At 45.6% G+C, this 16,223-nt stretch overlaps 1 protein-coding gene across 2 annotated transcripts; it reads left to right on the forward strand.

Annotated features, from left to right (window-relative positions):
• The first annotated feature begins 1,439 nt into the window (after positions 1-1,439).
• On the forward strand, positions 1,440-15,733 carry Znf2 (zinc finger protein 2). Of its 2 annotated transcripts, none has more exons than XM_012515175.2 (5): positions 1,440-1,490; positions 9,652-9,723; positions 10,868-10,994; positions 12,790-12,903; positions 13,320-15,733. In XM_012515175.2, exons 2-5 carry the CDS (start codon positions 9,691-9,693, stop codon positions 14,324-14,326), a joined length of 1,281 nt encoding a protein of 426 aa, XP_012370629.2. In that variant the 5' UTR covers positions 1,440-1,490; positions 9,652-9,690; the 3' UTR covers positions 14,327-15,733. The 2 variants fall into 2 exon arrangements, with proteins under 2 accessions (XP_012370629.2, XP_023573096.1); XM_023717328.1 differs by having other exon boundaries at positions 1,456-1,525.
• Positions 15,734-16,223: the final 490 nt, after the last annotated feature.

Below are 16,223 nucleotides of genomic sequence, written 5' to 3' on the forward strand. Positions count from 1 at the left end.
TCTGACAGAAGACTAAGGAACAACTGGCAGCCTTGAAGAAACATCATGAAGATGAGATCTATCATCATAAAAAGGAAATTGAGCATATGGAGAAAGAAATTGAATGACATAAGCAGATCAAACAACTAAAACGAGTAAATGCACATGTTCCCCACAGAATGGTGTCTATCATTGCCCACTTTTATGTAGACATAATCCTGGTCTAATTACTATTTGGTCTGTATACTGCAAACATAATAAATTGTCATCAGTGGAAAGAAAGAAAGAAAGAAAGAAAGAAAGAAAGAAAGAAAGAAAGAAAGAAAGAAGAAAGACCCAAAGTGATGGTGTTAAGAGGTGGAATGTTAAGTTTTTGGAGGTAATTAGGTTCCTGGGATCTCATGAAGGGATTAGTAACATTATGGAAAAAGGTGTGAGGGAGCTTGTAGCCCACTTTCCCCAACCACCTTAGGACCCAACAAAGGTACCGTCCATGAAGTTACCCTCCCCAGCCCTGAATCTGCTGGCACCTTGGTCTTGGATTTCTCAGCCTTCAGAACCATAAGCAATAAATGTCTGTTTATAAATTACCCAGCCAAAGATATTTGTTAACAACCTGTCTGCCCACTCAGATGGCCCAAGTGAGGTTTTTTTTTTTTTGTTTTTGTTTTTTGTTTTTGAGTGAAAATGTAGGCTTGTTCTTGAAATAACATCTTATTACCTTTTTTGAATATTTTTTAATCTTAGTGGTTCTTAGATTCCAGGACATTGGAATCATTCTGCACATTAGAATCAGCAGAGGATCTTTGCAAACTATTTTCAGAATGAGCCCTAGACAATGCCATGTCAACAGTTTTCATAAGATTGTAACTGCACCCAACGCTGAGAATTCCTTCCACGTCTCTGGCCAGAGCCCTTTCAGAAACACCAAGAAAGGCGGGCTACTGTGTGCTTGGACTGCCAGGAGTCATTCCCTATGCTAGGTTAAGTACACACTAGGTCCTTCTTTTCTGCCAGTGCACATATTTTTACAGACCCTTTCTCAGAACCAAACTCCAAGTCTCTCTGGCCAAAATGCCTCCTCCAAAGTCTGAAGGCTCGAGTAGTCTCGATCCTCCCCAGTAGGAAGGGGCCAGGTGCATCAGGAAGACCAGTTTCCTTTGGAGAACTCTACAAGAGGAGGAATGGAGTGATGTGACATCACTCATGGCCAGTACTTCAGGAAGACTCTAAGTCTCCCAGGCATCCACGACTCCTCGCTCTACCCGCTACGGAGACTACCGTCGTGTTGCATCTGGTTCAGCTCCACGTCTGGTTCATAGGCGTATACGCCTGCGCAGCTTTAACGTCATTTTGAAGCGAGCCGGGCGCACGGACTTCTGGGAAATGGAGTCCTAAGAAGGCGGCGCATTGATTGGGAGCGCGGCTGCCAAAGGCTTCTGCGCAGGCGCATTGCTTTTCAGCCCTGGAGAGGCGCCGTCTTCCCGGGTCCCGAGCACTCTGTGCCGGAGGTGAGGGTTTCGGGTCTGTGTCTTCCAGGAATCGAGTGAGCACAGCGGCCGAAAGAACGGGCCCTTGGGAACTTGGGGGAGATGCTATGGGAGAGAATGGGGTGACGGAGCGGACCCAGCTGCCGAAGGTGGTGATGTCCCGGCTCCGAAGGGCGCGGAGGGAAAGTTGTCCTCCGGCGTATGCGTGTTTTCCGTGGGGTCTGGGCGCTGTTGGCAGGAGCTTACGGTGTGCACGCATCGTCTGTCAGATCCTGGACTTCCAGGTTGGCAGTTTGGGGGCTGCCTGGCTCCTCCCGTTCCTTCTTCCCATCATGTGTGAACGTGGGTGGAACTGACAAATCTGGGTTGCCACCCACTCGGGTCCCTCCCTCCTACCCAGCAAAGCTAAAGTCTGCTTCCTTTAGCTCCCTACCTTGGGCCTCAGTGCCAGCGCAGAAGAGATAGGATTTGATGATGGGAGGCAAATTTGAAAAGGTGTTTGTACTGACGTGCAGTTTCAAGGAATAACGGAAGACAGCGATGTAAGGAAGTCAGGGCACAAAGCTCAGGATAAGACTCTGTCATCAGGGGGGACTCTCTGCACCTGATCCGTGCGCTGCTTCGAATAAAACTTCCCTGGTAGTTATTCTAGAGATCACCTTCAGGAGAGTGTGGACAGCACCAGGGGCAGGGAGTAAGCGAGGAAATGTGGTAGTTCTGAAGCAGGTTGTTTAGGACCTGAGTTGTGATGGTGTTAGTGGTAGGGGGAGGATGCAAATGACCATGCAGAAGAACCAAAAGGACCTGGTGACTAGATCTGGGAGGAAAGAGTGAATGAAGTAGGATTTTGGATTGGGGACCGCTGGGAATCATGTAACATCTGATAGAAATGTATGGCAACTGGGTGTGGTCACACATGCCTGTAATTCCAGCATGCAGGAGGCTGAGGCTGGAGGACCACTGAGAGTTGGAACTAGCCTGGGCTCCATGGTGAGCTCAAGGCCAGCCTGGGCTCTTAGTGAGATCCTGTCTCAAAAAAAGAAATGTAAAGCAGGAAGAAGAGTTGATGGGAGCGTGAGAAGATGGTTAGAGGTAGTGGCAGAATGCTTTTGCAAAATGTGCAATCACTTGGAAATGCAAGATGCATTTGAAAGAGGGGTTGGGATTGGTCTATGGAGGTGGGAAGCTTTGTAAAGGTGGGAAACAACCCTGGGTGGGGATGGACTTCCTGAGGTAGTCCTCTGTACAAGAAAAACATTGTACAAAGGTGAGCTACAGGCAGCTTCCATGTGTCAGGGGAGAAGTGGGGAAAAGCCACAGGGAATGTGCAGTTAAATTAGTGTCAGGAAGAAGGTACAGTATCAAAACAGCTGAAGTAACTGCTTTTAAGAGAAAATTGTCAAAATATTTTAGAGCTGTAAAGAAATGAAGAAAGTGATGAAAGGATCATTGGGGTTGACATCAGAAATGTGCTGCTTGTTTTCAAGCATGTCGTTGCAGGTGTGTGAGAGACAAGAGCTGCACAACAGGGATCCCAGTAAATGGGGACCGTGTGGAGTTGGTACATAAGTATTGTTCATTTCCTAAGTTTGGTCAGGAAGGGAAGCCTCTGTTTAGCTAGAGGGTGGCCATAGGACTCAAGGTAGTGACAGGTACAGGAGGCTTGTATATGCTTGAGGGCATGGAAAGAAACTACTAGAGAGATGGAAGATGCTGGGGGAAAGAGGACTGGTAAAGCCAGAAGCAACTTCTGAGAGAAGATAATAGTGGGAAAAAGTAGGATGGGGAGGTAGTTCAAGTCCTGGAAATGGACAAGACATGTTATTGACTGTACACGTTTGTGCTGCCTACCCATAATAGGTGCTTGATAAATATTTGTCAGATAGTGGGATGGATGAGTGAGTGAGTGGGATGGTGTTGCTGCCCAAGAAAGGAAGAGAACTTCCATTTATTGAATGAACTGTATGATAAATGCTATATTATCTCATTTATGATTATCTATCTTGTGAGGCTAAGAATTAAACCACTGGCTTGATGGCTGCTGTAAGTAACTTGCCAAAGGTTCACGGTTAATCACTAGAAGCTTGTGAAGGGATTTCTACCACATGGTACTGTCTCCCATGAGACTCACCCCTGCAAGTCTTCAAGTGTAGATGACAAAGTTTCACTGAAGTTGGGTGATAGCTTTGGAGATTTAGAAAGCTGTGGAGAGAAGAGGCGTGGAATAGGCATGTGGCTAAGGGGAGAGCAGAAAAGGCTTTTGAGGCGATGGCAGGCAAGGGCTTGTTGGAAGATCATAGAAGGTGAATTTGAAGAATTCTCTTCACTGATGGCCTACCATCCAGAAATCAGGAAAGAAAAGACAAAAGTGGAGGAGACTCTTGGCTGGCAGTAACTCGTGTGAGCTTGTGGGGCTGAGCGTCAGTGAGAACCTACTGAAGTGACCTCTGGTGGAATCTAAAGCTATGAGGAGTGATATCTACCTGGTAGGGAGCCCCAGACCAGGAGTCGTGGGATTTTCTGGTTTGATGCCTGAGGAGCTGTTATGCTCAATGCTGTTTGTAATCTTTTCAATGGTCAGTTTATTAAAGTTATTTAATAAACAAAACTTTGAAATTTTTCTTTAAGCACTTAAGCATTGAGCAACTGCAAGTACAACTCCAAATATAGTTTGATATGCTCAAAAAGCTTCAGTGGGTTATGCCCTGACTCCAAAGTTCTTGCTAGAAAGGGGGAAAGGATTAAAAAGGATCAAGATTCAATATGTCTATGTACCAGTACTCCGCAATAAATAGATTATATAAGTAAATTACACTAATAAAAAGGGGGAAAGGGGCTGGGGAGATAACTCAGCAGTCTAAGTACCTGCCTGGCAAGTGCAAGGACCCAGGTTCTATTCCCAGTACCGCACACCATGCCAGCCCTGCACCGAGCTATCTAGCGAAACTGGGCGTGGTTGGTGCACACCTGTAACTCCAGCACTGGGGAGGCTAAGACAGGAGGCTCACTAAGAGTCTGAGCTGCATAATGAGACCCTGTATCAAATAAATAAAAGAATTTTGAAAAAATGTTAAAAGGGAAAAAAAGGATAAATGTGGCATAGAAGGATTCCAAAACATTTTTTTAGCTTTATATGATGCCAACTTGACATCTCTTTTTTTTTTCCAAAACATTTTAAAGTAAGCAAGCAAACAAACAAACAAACAAAAAAAAAAAACCATGAGTAATAAAGCAATATGTATGAGGGCTGGGAAAAACCCAAAATTCACACTATACTTACACTTAAACCTATCTAAAGTAGCAGCAACACAATGTCATTATTTCTGCCTTCTTAGGATTATCACTTTTTGCTAAAGCTAACATTTGCTGAGCACATTCTAAATGCTTTGTAGGTATCAACCTATTTAAGCATTACATTAACTACATGAGATAACTGTGTATATTATTCCACTTTTACAGATGGGCCAGCTAAGACAAAGCTTAAAAAACTTTCCTAAGGTTACACAGAAAAAGACAGAGCTGGATTTGAATTTCAGGCAGTCTGATGCCAGAGCTGATACTTGTAATGACTATACCTGTCATACTTATTTTGAAAATCTTGCTTAGGCCTAAGAGTATTCTACTGAGCCATCTCCCCAGCCCCCAAATTTTGTGTCCCTAACGATCCTTGTTAGTTTTCCCAGTCCTACTTCTCTGTTGCTTAGGCTGTTGACCAATAAGTTATCCTTGTTCTTCCATCCCCCTAAGACTCTCCTTCTGGTCACCTCTTGCCTGTATTTTTTGTTCATTTGAGATAGTCTTGCTATGTAGTTCAGGCTGGCCTTGAACTTATGATGTAGCCCTGGCTGGCCTGGAACTCGTGACAATCCTCCTGAGTGCTGGGATTGCAGGTGTGCACCACCATGCCTGACTGTTCCTAGTGTCTTAACAATGTTTTCCCTGCTTGCCATTTCTGTGGCCATTACTTCCATGCAGTTCATCATTTCTTGCTTAGTTATCCTCACTGGTGTCCATCCTTGCCCTCTAGTCCCAACCTGCTACAGCATCTCAGAGTGGTGTGGCCACCTTGGTCAGTGCTACCCAAGATCACTATCCCAATTCCATTCAGGAATTCACAGGAGGAGTTAGGACTCAGCCTATAGTCCTCCTGGCTAAGGTTATGACAATAACCCTGCAAGGATACACAGGCAGGGTCTGGAGGAGTCCACATGTGGGTTTTTGTGGATTCTCTACTTCTCTGGAGAGGACACACAGAACATACTCCTGCTCAACCACCAGAGTCTCAGAGGTGTGTGTGTGTGATAGCCCTACCTGGGGAATGAATCTGCTCAGAGACTCAGTGTCCGAGATTTTTATTAAGGACTGGAGACATGGTATCCTCTGCCTAACACACCACAGTCCAGCCCCTCTGCAGGAAAGTAGACACTCAGCAAAACCACATTGTTTGCATAAATAGTTTAGGTGGAATAGAGCACTCTCTTCTGTTAAGGAACTGAGGGACCTTTCAAAATTGAAGTTCTCCCTTGCCAGCTAAAGCTCAACTTTGGCAAGCAGAACTTTCTTGGAATGCAGTCTGAGGTCTGCTGTAACTTTTCTGCATATACTGTCCTTGTTGTTCTTCCTGTACACCCAAGTATCTGCACCAAGTATCTACTCACTGTAGAGTTTAGGCTGGCCTTGAACTCACTATGTAGCCAGGGCTGGCCTTAGCCTCCTGAGCACTGGGATTACAGGAGTGCACCACTATGCCTGGCTTGCATACACTTATCTAACCAATCAGATGTAAAGAACTGTAAGAAATAAAAATCACTTGTAATGCCATCACTCAAGTCCTATTTACATTTTAATAGTCTTTTCCATACATGTATGCAGATATGTCATTTTAAAAGACAATTTTTCACCTAATATTTTTTTAAAGAAACATTAAAGTCAAAGTTGAAGTCTCTTGTGTATCTTTCCCTAATTTCATTTTCTTCCCAGATAAATTCATAATTTGGGTACTTATTCTCCCATATATTTTTGCAGATATTATTTACTTGTTCTTTAATTTTACATAAATGTCATGTAATAAGGCATTCTAAAACTTTTTTGCTCATTAATTGTATTTTTGTGAATTATCTTTGCTGGGTGTTTTGTTTTGTTTTGTTTTTGGCGGAACCGGGGATTGAACTCAGATCCTTGCGTTTGCTGGTCAAGCGCTTATCCTACTGAGCCATCTCCCTGGCCCCAAATTGAAATTCAGTTTCTTTTCTTTTTTTTTTTTTTTTTTTTTGGCAGAACCGGAGATTGAACTCAGGCCCTTGTGCTTGCCAGGGAAGTGCTTATTCCACTGAGCCATCTCCCCAGCCCCTTATCTTTGCTGTTAACATGAGGCTGTAATTTTTTTTTTTTTTTTTCGGAACTGGGGATTAAACTCAGGCCCTTGTGCTTGCCAGGCAAGCGCTTATTCTACTGAGCCATTTCCCCAGCCCCTTGTAATTCATTTTAATCTACACTGCTACACAGACTTGGGATGAGATTATGTCCCGATAAATCCATCATAATTTGGAAATATTGTAAATCAAAAATGATTTTAACACACCAAAGCTGCTGACCATTATGGCTCAGCAATGCAGTGCACTGCGGTGTCACTGTCACCCCTCATGATAGTGTGGCTGACTGGGCTGAGGCTGGGAGCTGGTGCCCAATGTCACCGAAGTGTCACACAGCTTTGTGGCCAGCCTGGGAAAAGATCAAAACACAAAATATGAAGGACAGTTTCTGCTGAATTCTTCCCATAACTTGGGGACTGTAATACTTACATGTGTGTCTATAAATGTCATAATCAATCAGTTATCCCATTGATAAACATTGAAGCTGCCTGCAGCTGGTCATTGATGAAATTTTCCCTAATGAGCTCTATATCAACTTTCTCTCAGTCACGCATCAACCTTCCCTGAGTGCTTGGTTGTGTGGGAGGATTTTCTGTTCTAATCTGTCTTCTGTCCTTGTGGCTTTCTTTTCCTGAAAATACGTCATAATAGTATAGAATTAAAAGCTACCAAGTGAACCTGGGCTCAGATTCTACCGAAGCTCTATTAAAGCCTACATTGCCTAGTTTCTGTAGAATAGTACCTACCTTTTTGGTTTCTGAGGGTGGAATTAATCTCATAGAAGCAGTTCACACAGTGCCCGGTAAACCGCAGATAGCAAATGCTAGTTGTGGCCATGTTAACATGACGTTTAATAGTATTCTATTATATGCATGAGATGGGCCTTAAATCAACCAGATCTCCTGCTTTAGATGTTTAAGATATTTCACATTTTTGCTGTATTATAAAGACTAAGTGAGAAAACACATGTGGCATGCTTAGGAATTTGCCTAGCACACAGCCTTTAATAAGGGTTAGTGTTGATTATTTAAAAGCTTTCGTGTGCATTCTTCCGTATCTCCCGAGGGTGAACCTCCAGGAGTGAGGAGTGCCCTGGTCTCAAAGCCCTGTTACAAGTCTCGGGGCTCCTCCTAAAGCTCAGGTCTGGTGAGGCTGCCCCTGCACTGCAGCCTCACTGCCGCTGCTGGTGCTTGTGGGAAGGTGCTGTGCAGCACTCGCCTGCGCCTGGCTGGCCTCTGCCCGCTGCTCCAGCCTCATCTTCCTCAGCGCTGCTCACAGCCTTGACGTTTGACCTTCTGATTTTGGTTTTTAATCATTTTCATATAAGAAATCATCGGGCTGGGGAGACAGCTCAGTAAAATAAGCGCTTGCCTGGCAAGCTCAGCGTTCTGAGTTCAATCCCTGGTACTGCAAAAAATAAAAAGTAAACATATAAGAAATTGTCCTTGTTTTTTAAAAACTCGGTTTTTCCTGCCTAGAACGTTCTGTCTCCTCCCCCAAATCAAGGCTACCTTAGATCACATTTCTGCCAAGCGAGCTACAGCATTGCCTCCCCCCCCCCCTCCCTCCCTTCCTGTCTGGGTGCGGAGCCCCTGGGTTGCCCTTACGGTTCCTCCTGCGTCTCTTTACAGCAATTTCCCACCCTGTTTTCTTGTCTCTTTATGGTGAGGCTGTTACTTCTGGAGGACAAGGACAGCATAGACTTGTTATGCTGCCTATAAATGGCACCGAGCAATGCTGCTTGAATAGATGGGTGAGTGACCCACAGGGAACAGAGAACGTATTCCCTTGACTGCAGCACAGGGCCCAGTGAGCCATACACACACTTTTCTCTCCTCCTCAGGAGCTCACTATCTGCTTGGAAGTCCCAGAATGCTGGCTTCCCTGGGTCATTTAGTTATCTTGATTGTGAAACAGTGAGAGTACCCGGCTCACTGAAGAAAAGGGCCTTAGAGATGAGGATTCACACAGAACCAGGAGGGCTCCAGCCTTGTGGCAACCCTGGTTTGCAGGGAGACTGGAACCCACACAGGTGGCTGCAGGTGAGGAGAGAGATCAGGGCCAGGGACTTGTGGGTCTGTTTCAGTTCTTCCCCACTGATGTACCTGAGCTGTTGTCCCCTGCCTGGCTCTTATCCGACTCTCTGTTAACTTGTCTCTACCTTGAACCTGTTCACAGCATGTAACGTTGGTTGTCCTGATCCTCGTGGCTATCTCATGACATCCTTTCAACTCCCCACCCATGTGTCGTCTGGACATTTCTTAGTCCCTGTCCCAAGGAAAGATGTTGCTTCTTCACTCCAGATCTCATCTCAGGCTGTGTCCGCATTGGCCACGTATGACCTGGTCAGTGTGGCTACAGGAGTGGAGACATAGGGTTGTGTAGTGTGAAACATGGCTGCTGCCTTAGCAATCACTGCAAGTAGCGTATTTTCCCTTTGAAGGGACCACAGGTTTTTTTTTGACATGTCTCATCCATATAGTCATTTACATATTTTATGTGTTTTGACCAATATACATTCAAGACAATATAATTACAGTATGAATCCTAATATGTTCCGACTCCTAGGAGTAGACCTCTGTCCTGAGAATCACAGTGGTCTCACTTGCAATATCCACGGCCCTTGGTTCCAGCTCTGGGATGAGCCAGGGTTGCTCTTGGCCTTGCTTTACTGTATATACCATTTTGTAGGGTATTGGAAATGGGACAGGTAATCGCTCAGTGATATGGAGAGATCTAGCTTCATGATCAGACTACTGGACTGGTTGTTCTCAGACCTCATTTCTCACCCTACACCTCTGCCTCCTCAGGACTCTGCCCTTTCCTACCCAGCAAGTACCCAGGAGGGAATGGCTGTTGCGTCTCTACCTGCCAGATGCCAGGTGAGGTGAACTTTGTTGTTTCTGAAATACTCTATTAATAGTCTCCAGGAGGCCCCACTTGTCTTTCTTTATACTGGGGCTTCTGGTCAGAGCCTCCTGGGCAGTAGAAGGGCTCCCATCCCACTCAGGTACTTCCCATTTGACTGATGTGCCTTTTAGTGACCTTCTCTTGCCTTAAGTGTGTGCCCACTTGTCTGTCACCAGGCACACAGCCCCTGCAGCCTAACAGCCAGTGTATGGATCTTACTGGAAAGTTTAGGGAGCAGTGGGAAGCTTCTCAGTCCATTCATGGGCCAACAGAGTAGGCCCCAGGTATCAGGGATAGGCTGGGGAACAGGATGCCTGCTTAGAGTGCCCCAGTGAGGCTGGAAGATCCTAGAGATGGTCCTCCTGGGTACAGATGTGCAGCTCACTCCATTACAAGGCGGAGCCTTCTGTTCCCTGTACTAGCCCACAACTTCCGGGGAGTCACAGGATAAGGATGCAGACTCACAGAATCATCACAGACGAAGCCAGAGAGACCCCAGAGGTAATCTAATCAGCGTCATTATTCTAAAGATTTGTAAGAAAAAAAATGGAGAAATTTTACATAAGATCACGTATTAGATAATAGTGTAGTATTTATGCTCTTGGTTTTTATAGTTATACTTTGATTATACAAAAGTATGTTTATTTCTTGTTTCTATAAAATATACAAAATAAGAGTGAACGAATATGTTCACAAAGTACTCAAGAAGTTCAGGACAAAGACAGGGCAGTATACAGCACAGGAAGGGGCAGAAAGACAAAGCACTGAAAGAAATGGGAGTATTTAGGGAAGCTGAGTAAAGTGTACTTGGGAATTTGTTTTGTTCTGTTCAGGCAAATTTCCTTTAAGTCTGAGAAAAGAGCTTCTATGTCAGCTCCAAGCACACGCGTGAGATTGTGACCCACACTTCATCCTTGGGAGAGGGGACTGTGGCCAAGAACTTCGTGCCTTGGGGAGCAGGCCGCTCTCTCCAAGGGCTTTAAAGGCCCACCTTGTCGGAACCATTCCTGTCCTGCCTTCTCCGCATCCTCCAGGGCTGTTATCTTTATGATGTTTCAGGCTGATCCAAGTAAAGAGGAGCATTGAGAATAAGGGAGAGTGTGGTTGTGCTTTCAGGAATCAGTGACATTCGAGGACGTGGCTGTGATCTTCACAGATGAAGAGTGGCGCCATCTGGCCCCCGTGCAGAGGGCGCTGTACAAGGCAGTGATGCTGGAGAACTATGAGAGCATGGTCTCGCTGGGTAAGGGGACGTCCAGGAGGGGTCCGACTGTGCCCTGTGCTGTGTGGGCCGAGGGGCTGAGACGCTGGTACCTCTTCTCCTGAGTTCTGAGCCACAGGCAGACAAATGAGCCAGTGGAGGTGGCCACAGTGGGCCCCACGGTGGGCTTCTTAGCACTGCACCTAGTGCTAGACACAGTGTACTCCCCCAGGCCCTGTGCGTTGCTCTTCGCCACTGGTCCCCTCCCTCAGCAGCTGGCCCTGCCAGACACAGAGAGGGCTGAGGACAGAGCAGAATATATGCTGGCGACAGGGAGCTGGCCTCCAGAATGGGACAAGCGAAGAGTTACATATGCTCGGATCTTCTCCTGACTCACCAGTGATGTCCTCAGCTCCCTCAGGACTAAGTTGTAGGCAAAAGGTGGTCTTACAGTGGAGAGGTTCCCCCTCCCGGAAGACAGAGGAGGGGAAAGAATTATCCTCCTTGAGAAGAGGGGTGTGCATGGTTGTGAGCACAGGATCATGTGTCTGCAGAGGTCACTAGACGTGTTTGATTTTGACTATTTGAGGCCAGTCATAGAGGTCCCATAGAGGCACAGATACAGAGCGTTGTGCCTGACAAAGGGGAAGTTAAGAGCAATTACTTTGTCAGATATTAGTGGGACATTAAGATGGGCCCCTGTCAGTAATGAGCCCCTCTCACGAGGTTCAGGAATGGGGGGCCAGAAGCTGAGCCTGGTGGCATGAGTCTGTAGTCGCAGCCACTTGGGAGCCTGAGGTAGAAGGATGACTTGAGACTAGCGTGGCCCCCATGCAAAGCGAGCTTAGAGCTCTCGCCTATTTCCTGGAGAGATTTGTTCTTCACATTCATAACTAAAAGTGGTGTTTACTTGTAGGAATCAATCCTAATGAAATACGATTAGCAGTCCACAGGGCATGAAAATGTTCAAGGGGCCGGGGAGATGGCTCAGTAGAATAAGTGCTTGCCTGGCAAGCGCAAGGACCTGAGTTCAATCCCCGGTTCCAACAAAAAAAACCAAAAACAAAAAAAAAAAAAAAAAAAAGAAAAGAAAATGTTCATCATACCATTGTATATTAGCAGCAAAGCATTAAAAACAGTCTAAAATGTTTGCCGGTGGATTCATTAATTATATTATTCCATATGGTGTATTGTCGTGTAGCCAATAATATGGTGATGTAGATCTATGCTAATTGAAATAAAATTAATTTATTTTTATGTGAAAAAAGTTACTTACAAAGCAGTAATATTTCATTATCTGGTTTAGCAGAATATACCTATAGGTATCTTTCAGCATCAGAATAAATGGAAATAAAGAGGAAATTGAATACAGTTTATGAAAGCTGATTTTCCTTTTTACTTGGATCTGTCTGTAATTTTTCTGCTTGTTTTTGTCAAAATATAATGCAGAGGGTAAACAAAGAAACAAACCTGAGGCTGTTATTCTTTTTTTTTTTTTTTTTTTGGCTTAAAATTCTCTTCGTTTTTCCTCCCCTCCCCTGAGCCAAGGACCTTCCTCCCCACGGTGTCCAGGAGGAAGCTTCCCATCCCTTCCATGTGAATTCCAGTAGATTTATCGTGTCAGCACTCTGGCCAAGTGGCTCTTGTTCCTTTCTAGAACCTCAGTTCTGACTTCCACTCAGCGGTTCCTCTGCTTTGTGTCCTGCCTTCCTGGCTTGTACTTTCTGCCTCCTGTGCTCTCTCTCTGATAGATGTAGAGGCCAGGATTAAACCTGAGAACAGTTAAAGTATTTTCGGCATGTGCGGCTACCTGGTTTGTTTCTGTCTCCATGAGCAGGGCTTCTGGTTCCTCCACCTGATGTGATTTTTTGGTTGAAGAGAGGGGATGAGCCATGCAGAGAGGGTCTTCAAGGATCTGAGGAGAGAGAATGTCCACAGATTATCTCTCTAGGTAACAGAATGAACAAGGCGGGACAGTTTTATTTTATGTGCGTCTTGGGGTGTGGGGGCAGGGAGGAAACATGGAGTGCTGCCTTGTTTTATGTCACCCATCAGCTTGCACTGTTTTTCTCTACCCCTTGAAGTTTTCATCTGTTGTCACCATGTCTGTCCCATTGCCCTTTCACACACTGATATTCGTGCTGGTTGCCACCCTCTCCACTCAGCCTCCTCTCCAATCCTCCTGTATGCCAAGCTGTCTGCTGTCCGCTCACCTCACTGCCCTCTTCATCACCCCAACCACACCCTTGTCTCAGGAACAAACAGTGCTGTGATTGTACAGTGCTTTCAGAGCCATCATGGTGTCTCTTCTTGTCACTAACATCCAAGGTCCAGAGAACAAACTGCATGTTTTTCTGTTTGTTCCAGATTGGGAGACCAAGCCAGATACTCTAGAAGTCACCAAAGAAGAAAAGCCAGAAGGAGCCCTGAGCCAGAGCCTCAGCAGGCAAAGTCCCCCGTGTCCCAGACTTGAAGTTCAAGTATCAGGGGGAGGGTTGTGGGCAGAGAAAGAAAGCCCTGCAGTGGGGACTTGCAAGAAGCCCCCTTCCCGGGACAAAAGCCTTCACCCAAGGTTAGCCCCACCCCGGAAAATGCTCCCTAAGGAGAGAGACCAGGAATGCAGCGACTGCGGAAAGACCTTTTTTGACCATTCTTCTCTCACCCGGCATCAGAGGACACACACTGGGGAGAAGCCCTATGACTGTCCTGAGTGCAGGAAGGCCTTTAGCCACAGGAGCAGCCTGAGTCGACACCTGATGTCACACACCGGGGAGAGCCCCTATGAATGTGGAGCGTGTGGCAAAGCCTTCTTTGACCGATCCTCGCTTACAGTGCACCAGCGCATCCACACAGGAGAAAAACCCTTCAAGTGCAGCGAGTGTGGGAAAGCCTTCTTTGACCGGTCGTCCCTCACTCGGCATCAGAGAATCCACACTGGAGAGAGTCCTTATGAGTGCCACCAGTGTGGGAAGGCCTTTAGCCAGAAAAGCATTCTCACACGCCACCAGCTCATCCACACGGGCAGGAAGCCCTACGAATGCAGTGAGTGTGGGAAAGCCTTCTATGGCGTGTCATCACTGAACAGACACCAGAAAGCTCATGCAGGGGAGCCGCGCTACCAGTGTAATGAGTGCAGCAAAGCCTTCTTTGACCGCTCATCCCTCACGCAGCATCAGAAGATTCACACAGGCGACAAGCCATATGAGTGTAGCGAGTGTGGCAAGGCCTTTAGCCAGAGGTGCCGGCTCACGCGGCATCAGAGAGTTCACACAGGGGAGAAGCCCTTTGAATGCAGTGTGTGTGGGAAAGTTTTCAGCTCGAAATCCTCAGTCATTCAACATCAGCGGCGTTATGCCAAGCAGGGCATAGACTGAGTTGAGTGGGAGCTTGAGTCAGAGCAAGGACCTCTGAACAAACTTAAGGCAGGGCCCCTGTGTCACAGCCACGCCCAGCATTTGCTCATTCTACCCACTCTGGCTTCTGTCCTGTCTGGCCTGTTCTCCACAGTGTTTGAATAAACACTCTGTATCTACTGTGTTGTAGAACTGATGTGGGCTGTAAGAGTAGGAAATGATTCTACGGAGTTTAGTATTTGCAGAGGGGCTGGGGATATAGCTCAGTGGTAGAGCACTTGCCCGGCATATGCAGGGCCCTGAGTTTCTCTGACAAGGTTATCAGAAATAGGATAGATGTAGGAGGGGGTCCTCAGACATGCCTCTTGCCAGAACCTTGGCCCCAGGTATCACTGCACTTTAAACAATTGGAGGCTACAAGAGGGGAAAGGCACAATAACACCAGAACTACTGGGTTTTTTAAATATTAAATTATTTTTATAGTTGTTAGTCTCTCAGAGCATTTCCGGACATTGACCTGGTTCTTCTGTGCCCCAGCTTTTAGATTTCTTAATATTTCTAGTGAGAGCACTTATTATGGGATAAACACTTAGCTAAGAGTTTTACAAGGACAAGGTCGTTCAGTCCTCTCACCAGCTCTGTGAAATAGACACTGTTGCTGTCTATAGCCTACAGAAGAGCACACTGAAGTTTGGAGAGACTGAATAACAAGGTGACACAGTAGCAAAGGTGAAACCAGGTCTTGAGTTAGTCACTTTCAAAATGTATTTTCTACCGTCATGCTCTAAGTTGTTTTATAATGTATGTACATATATTATCTCCTTAACTAGATTGTGAGCACTTGGAAGTATGACTTACAGGACTTTGTGTTTCGCACAGTGCTGTGCAAATAGTGCTCAATAAATATTTATCTCAATGAATACCAAGTTCTCTCCATTCGAAACACCTCTTCAATTCATATCCTTTCTCTGAATTCTCATACCCCTACCTGAAACCTTGTTATCCCAGATCCCAAGGCAGCAGTAGTCACTTCCAGAGTCACTACGATGAAAGAAGTGAGAGCTAGAGGAATTGATGGGACATTTGCAAGGGCCAGACTTCTCTCTCTTTTGCTCATATATCATAAGCCCAAATCCAGCAACTGGAGACTAGGAACAGAAACAGGTACCTCCATATTTGGTTAGCACTGAGCTACCCATTAAATTTTGCATATTACCATTAGGTCAGCCCCCTGCTTGTCCATCGCCTTGAACTCAGGACCTAAGAGAGCTCCCTGTTGAACGCAGACCTCTCCAAATACTTATGACCTGTCTTAATGTGAATCCCATTACCAAAAACTTTACCAAATCCTGGTTCCCAAAACTTCTATTTCCTGGTCCTAGCCCAGTATTTTTATTTTATTAAATATTAGTCACCTTGACTCTAGATGTCTATAGTCTCTGTTTCCTTATAGGGATACCCAGAAAAGGACATGATTCTTTTTCTTTCTTCTTGGTATCAGAAATCAAACTCAGGACTTTACACTTGCCAGGCAGGCACTGTGCCACTGAGTTATATTCCCGGCCTAACGACATGGTTCTGAAAAGCTGTGTGGGACTGCATTACATGAATCCCAGTGAAATAAGGTGGATTTCCCTCCAAACTGATTCAAGAAGCTGAGGTGCCAAACAAATCCCTAACTGACTTCCATGCCTATTAGTCTTGGTTCACCTTAGAGCAAGTAAGCTGCATTTTTGAAGCAGGTTGAAGAAAATGTGACAGAATCTATGAGTATAGATAATATCTACTGTTCACTAATGTAGAAAATAAACACAATACCTGATATTTAATGTAGAAATAGACTGTTGACAAACATGGCTGTTGACTGTCTCTGAGTGTTCTGAATGTTTAATATACTACCTTATTTAAAATATACCAA

Source organism: Octodon degus, unplaced genomic scaffold (genome assembly GCF_000260255.1).
Source record: "Octodon degus isolate 3935 unplaced genomic scaffold, OctDeg1.0 scaffold00052, whole genome shotgun sequence".
Taxonomy (NCBI): Eukaryota; Metazoa; Chordata; class Mammalia; order Rodentia; family Octodontidae; genus Octodon; species Octodon degus.

What these genes read in the sequence shown, in the direction of transcription:
- Znf2 (XM_012515175.2), top strand. Translation starts at nt 9,691, where the DNA reads ATGGCTGTTGCGTCTCTACCTGCCAGATGCCAG. An exon ending in TGAGAGCATGGTCTCGCTGG is followed by an intron (nt 10,995 to 12,789) that starts GTAAGGGGACGT and finishes CTCCATGAGCAG; the next exon opens with GGCTTCTGGTTCCTCCACCT. An exon ending in TCCACAGATTATCTCTCTAG is followed by an intron (nt 12,904 to 13,319) that starts GTAACAGAATGA and finishes TGTTTGTTCCAG; the next exon opens with ATTGGGAGACCAAGCCAGAT.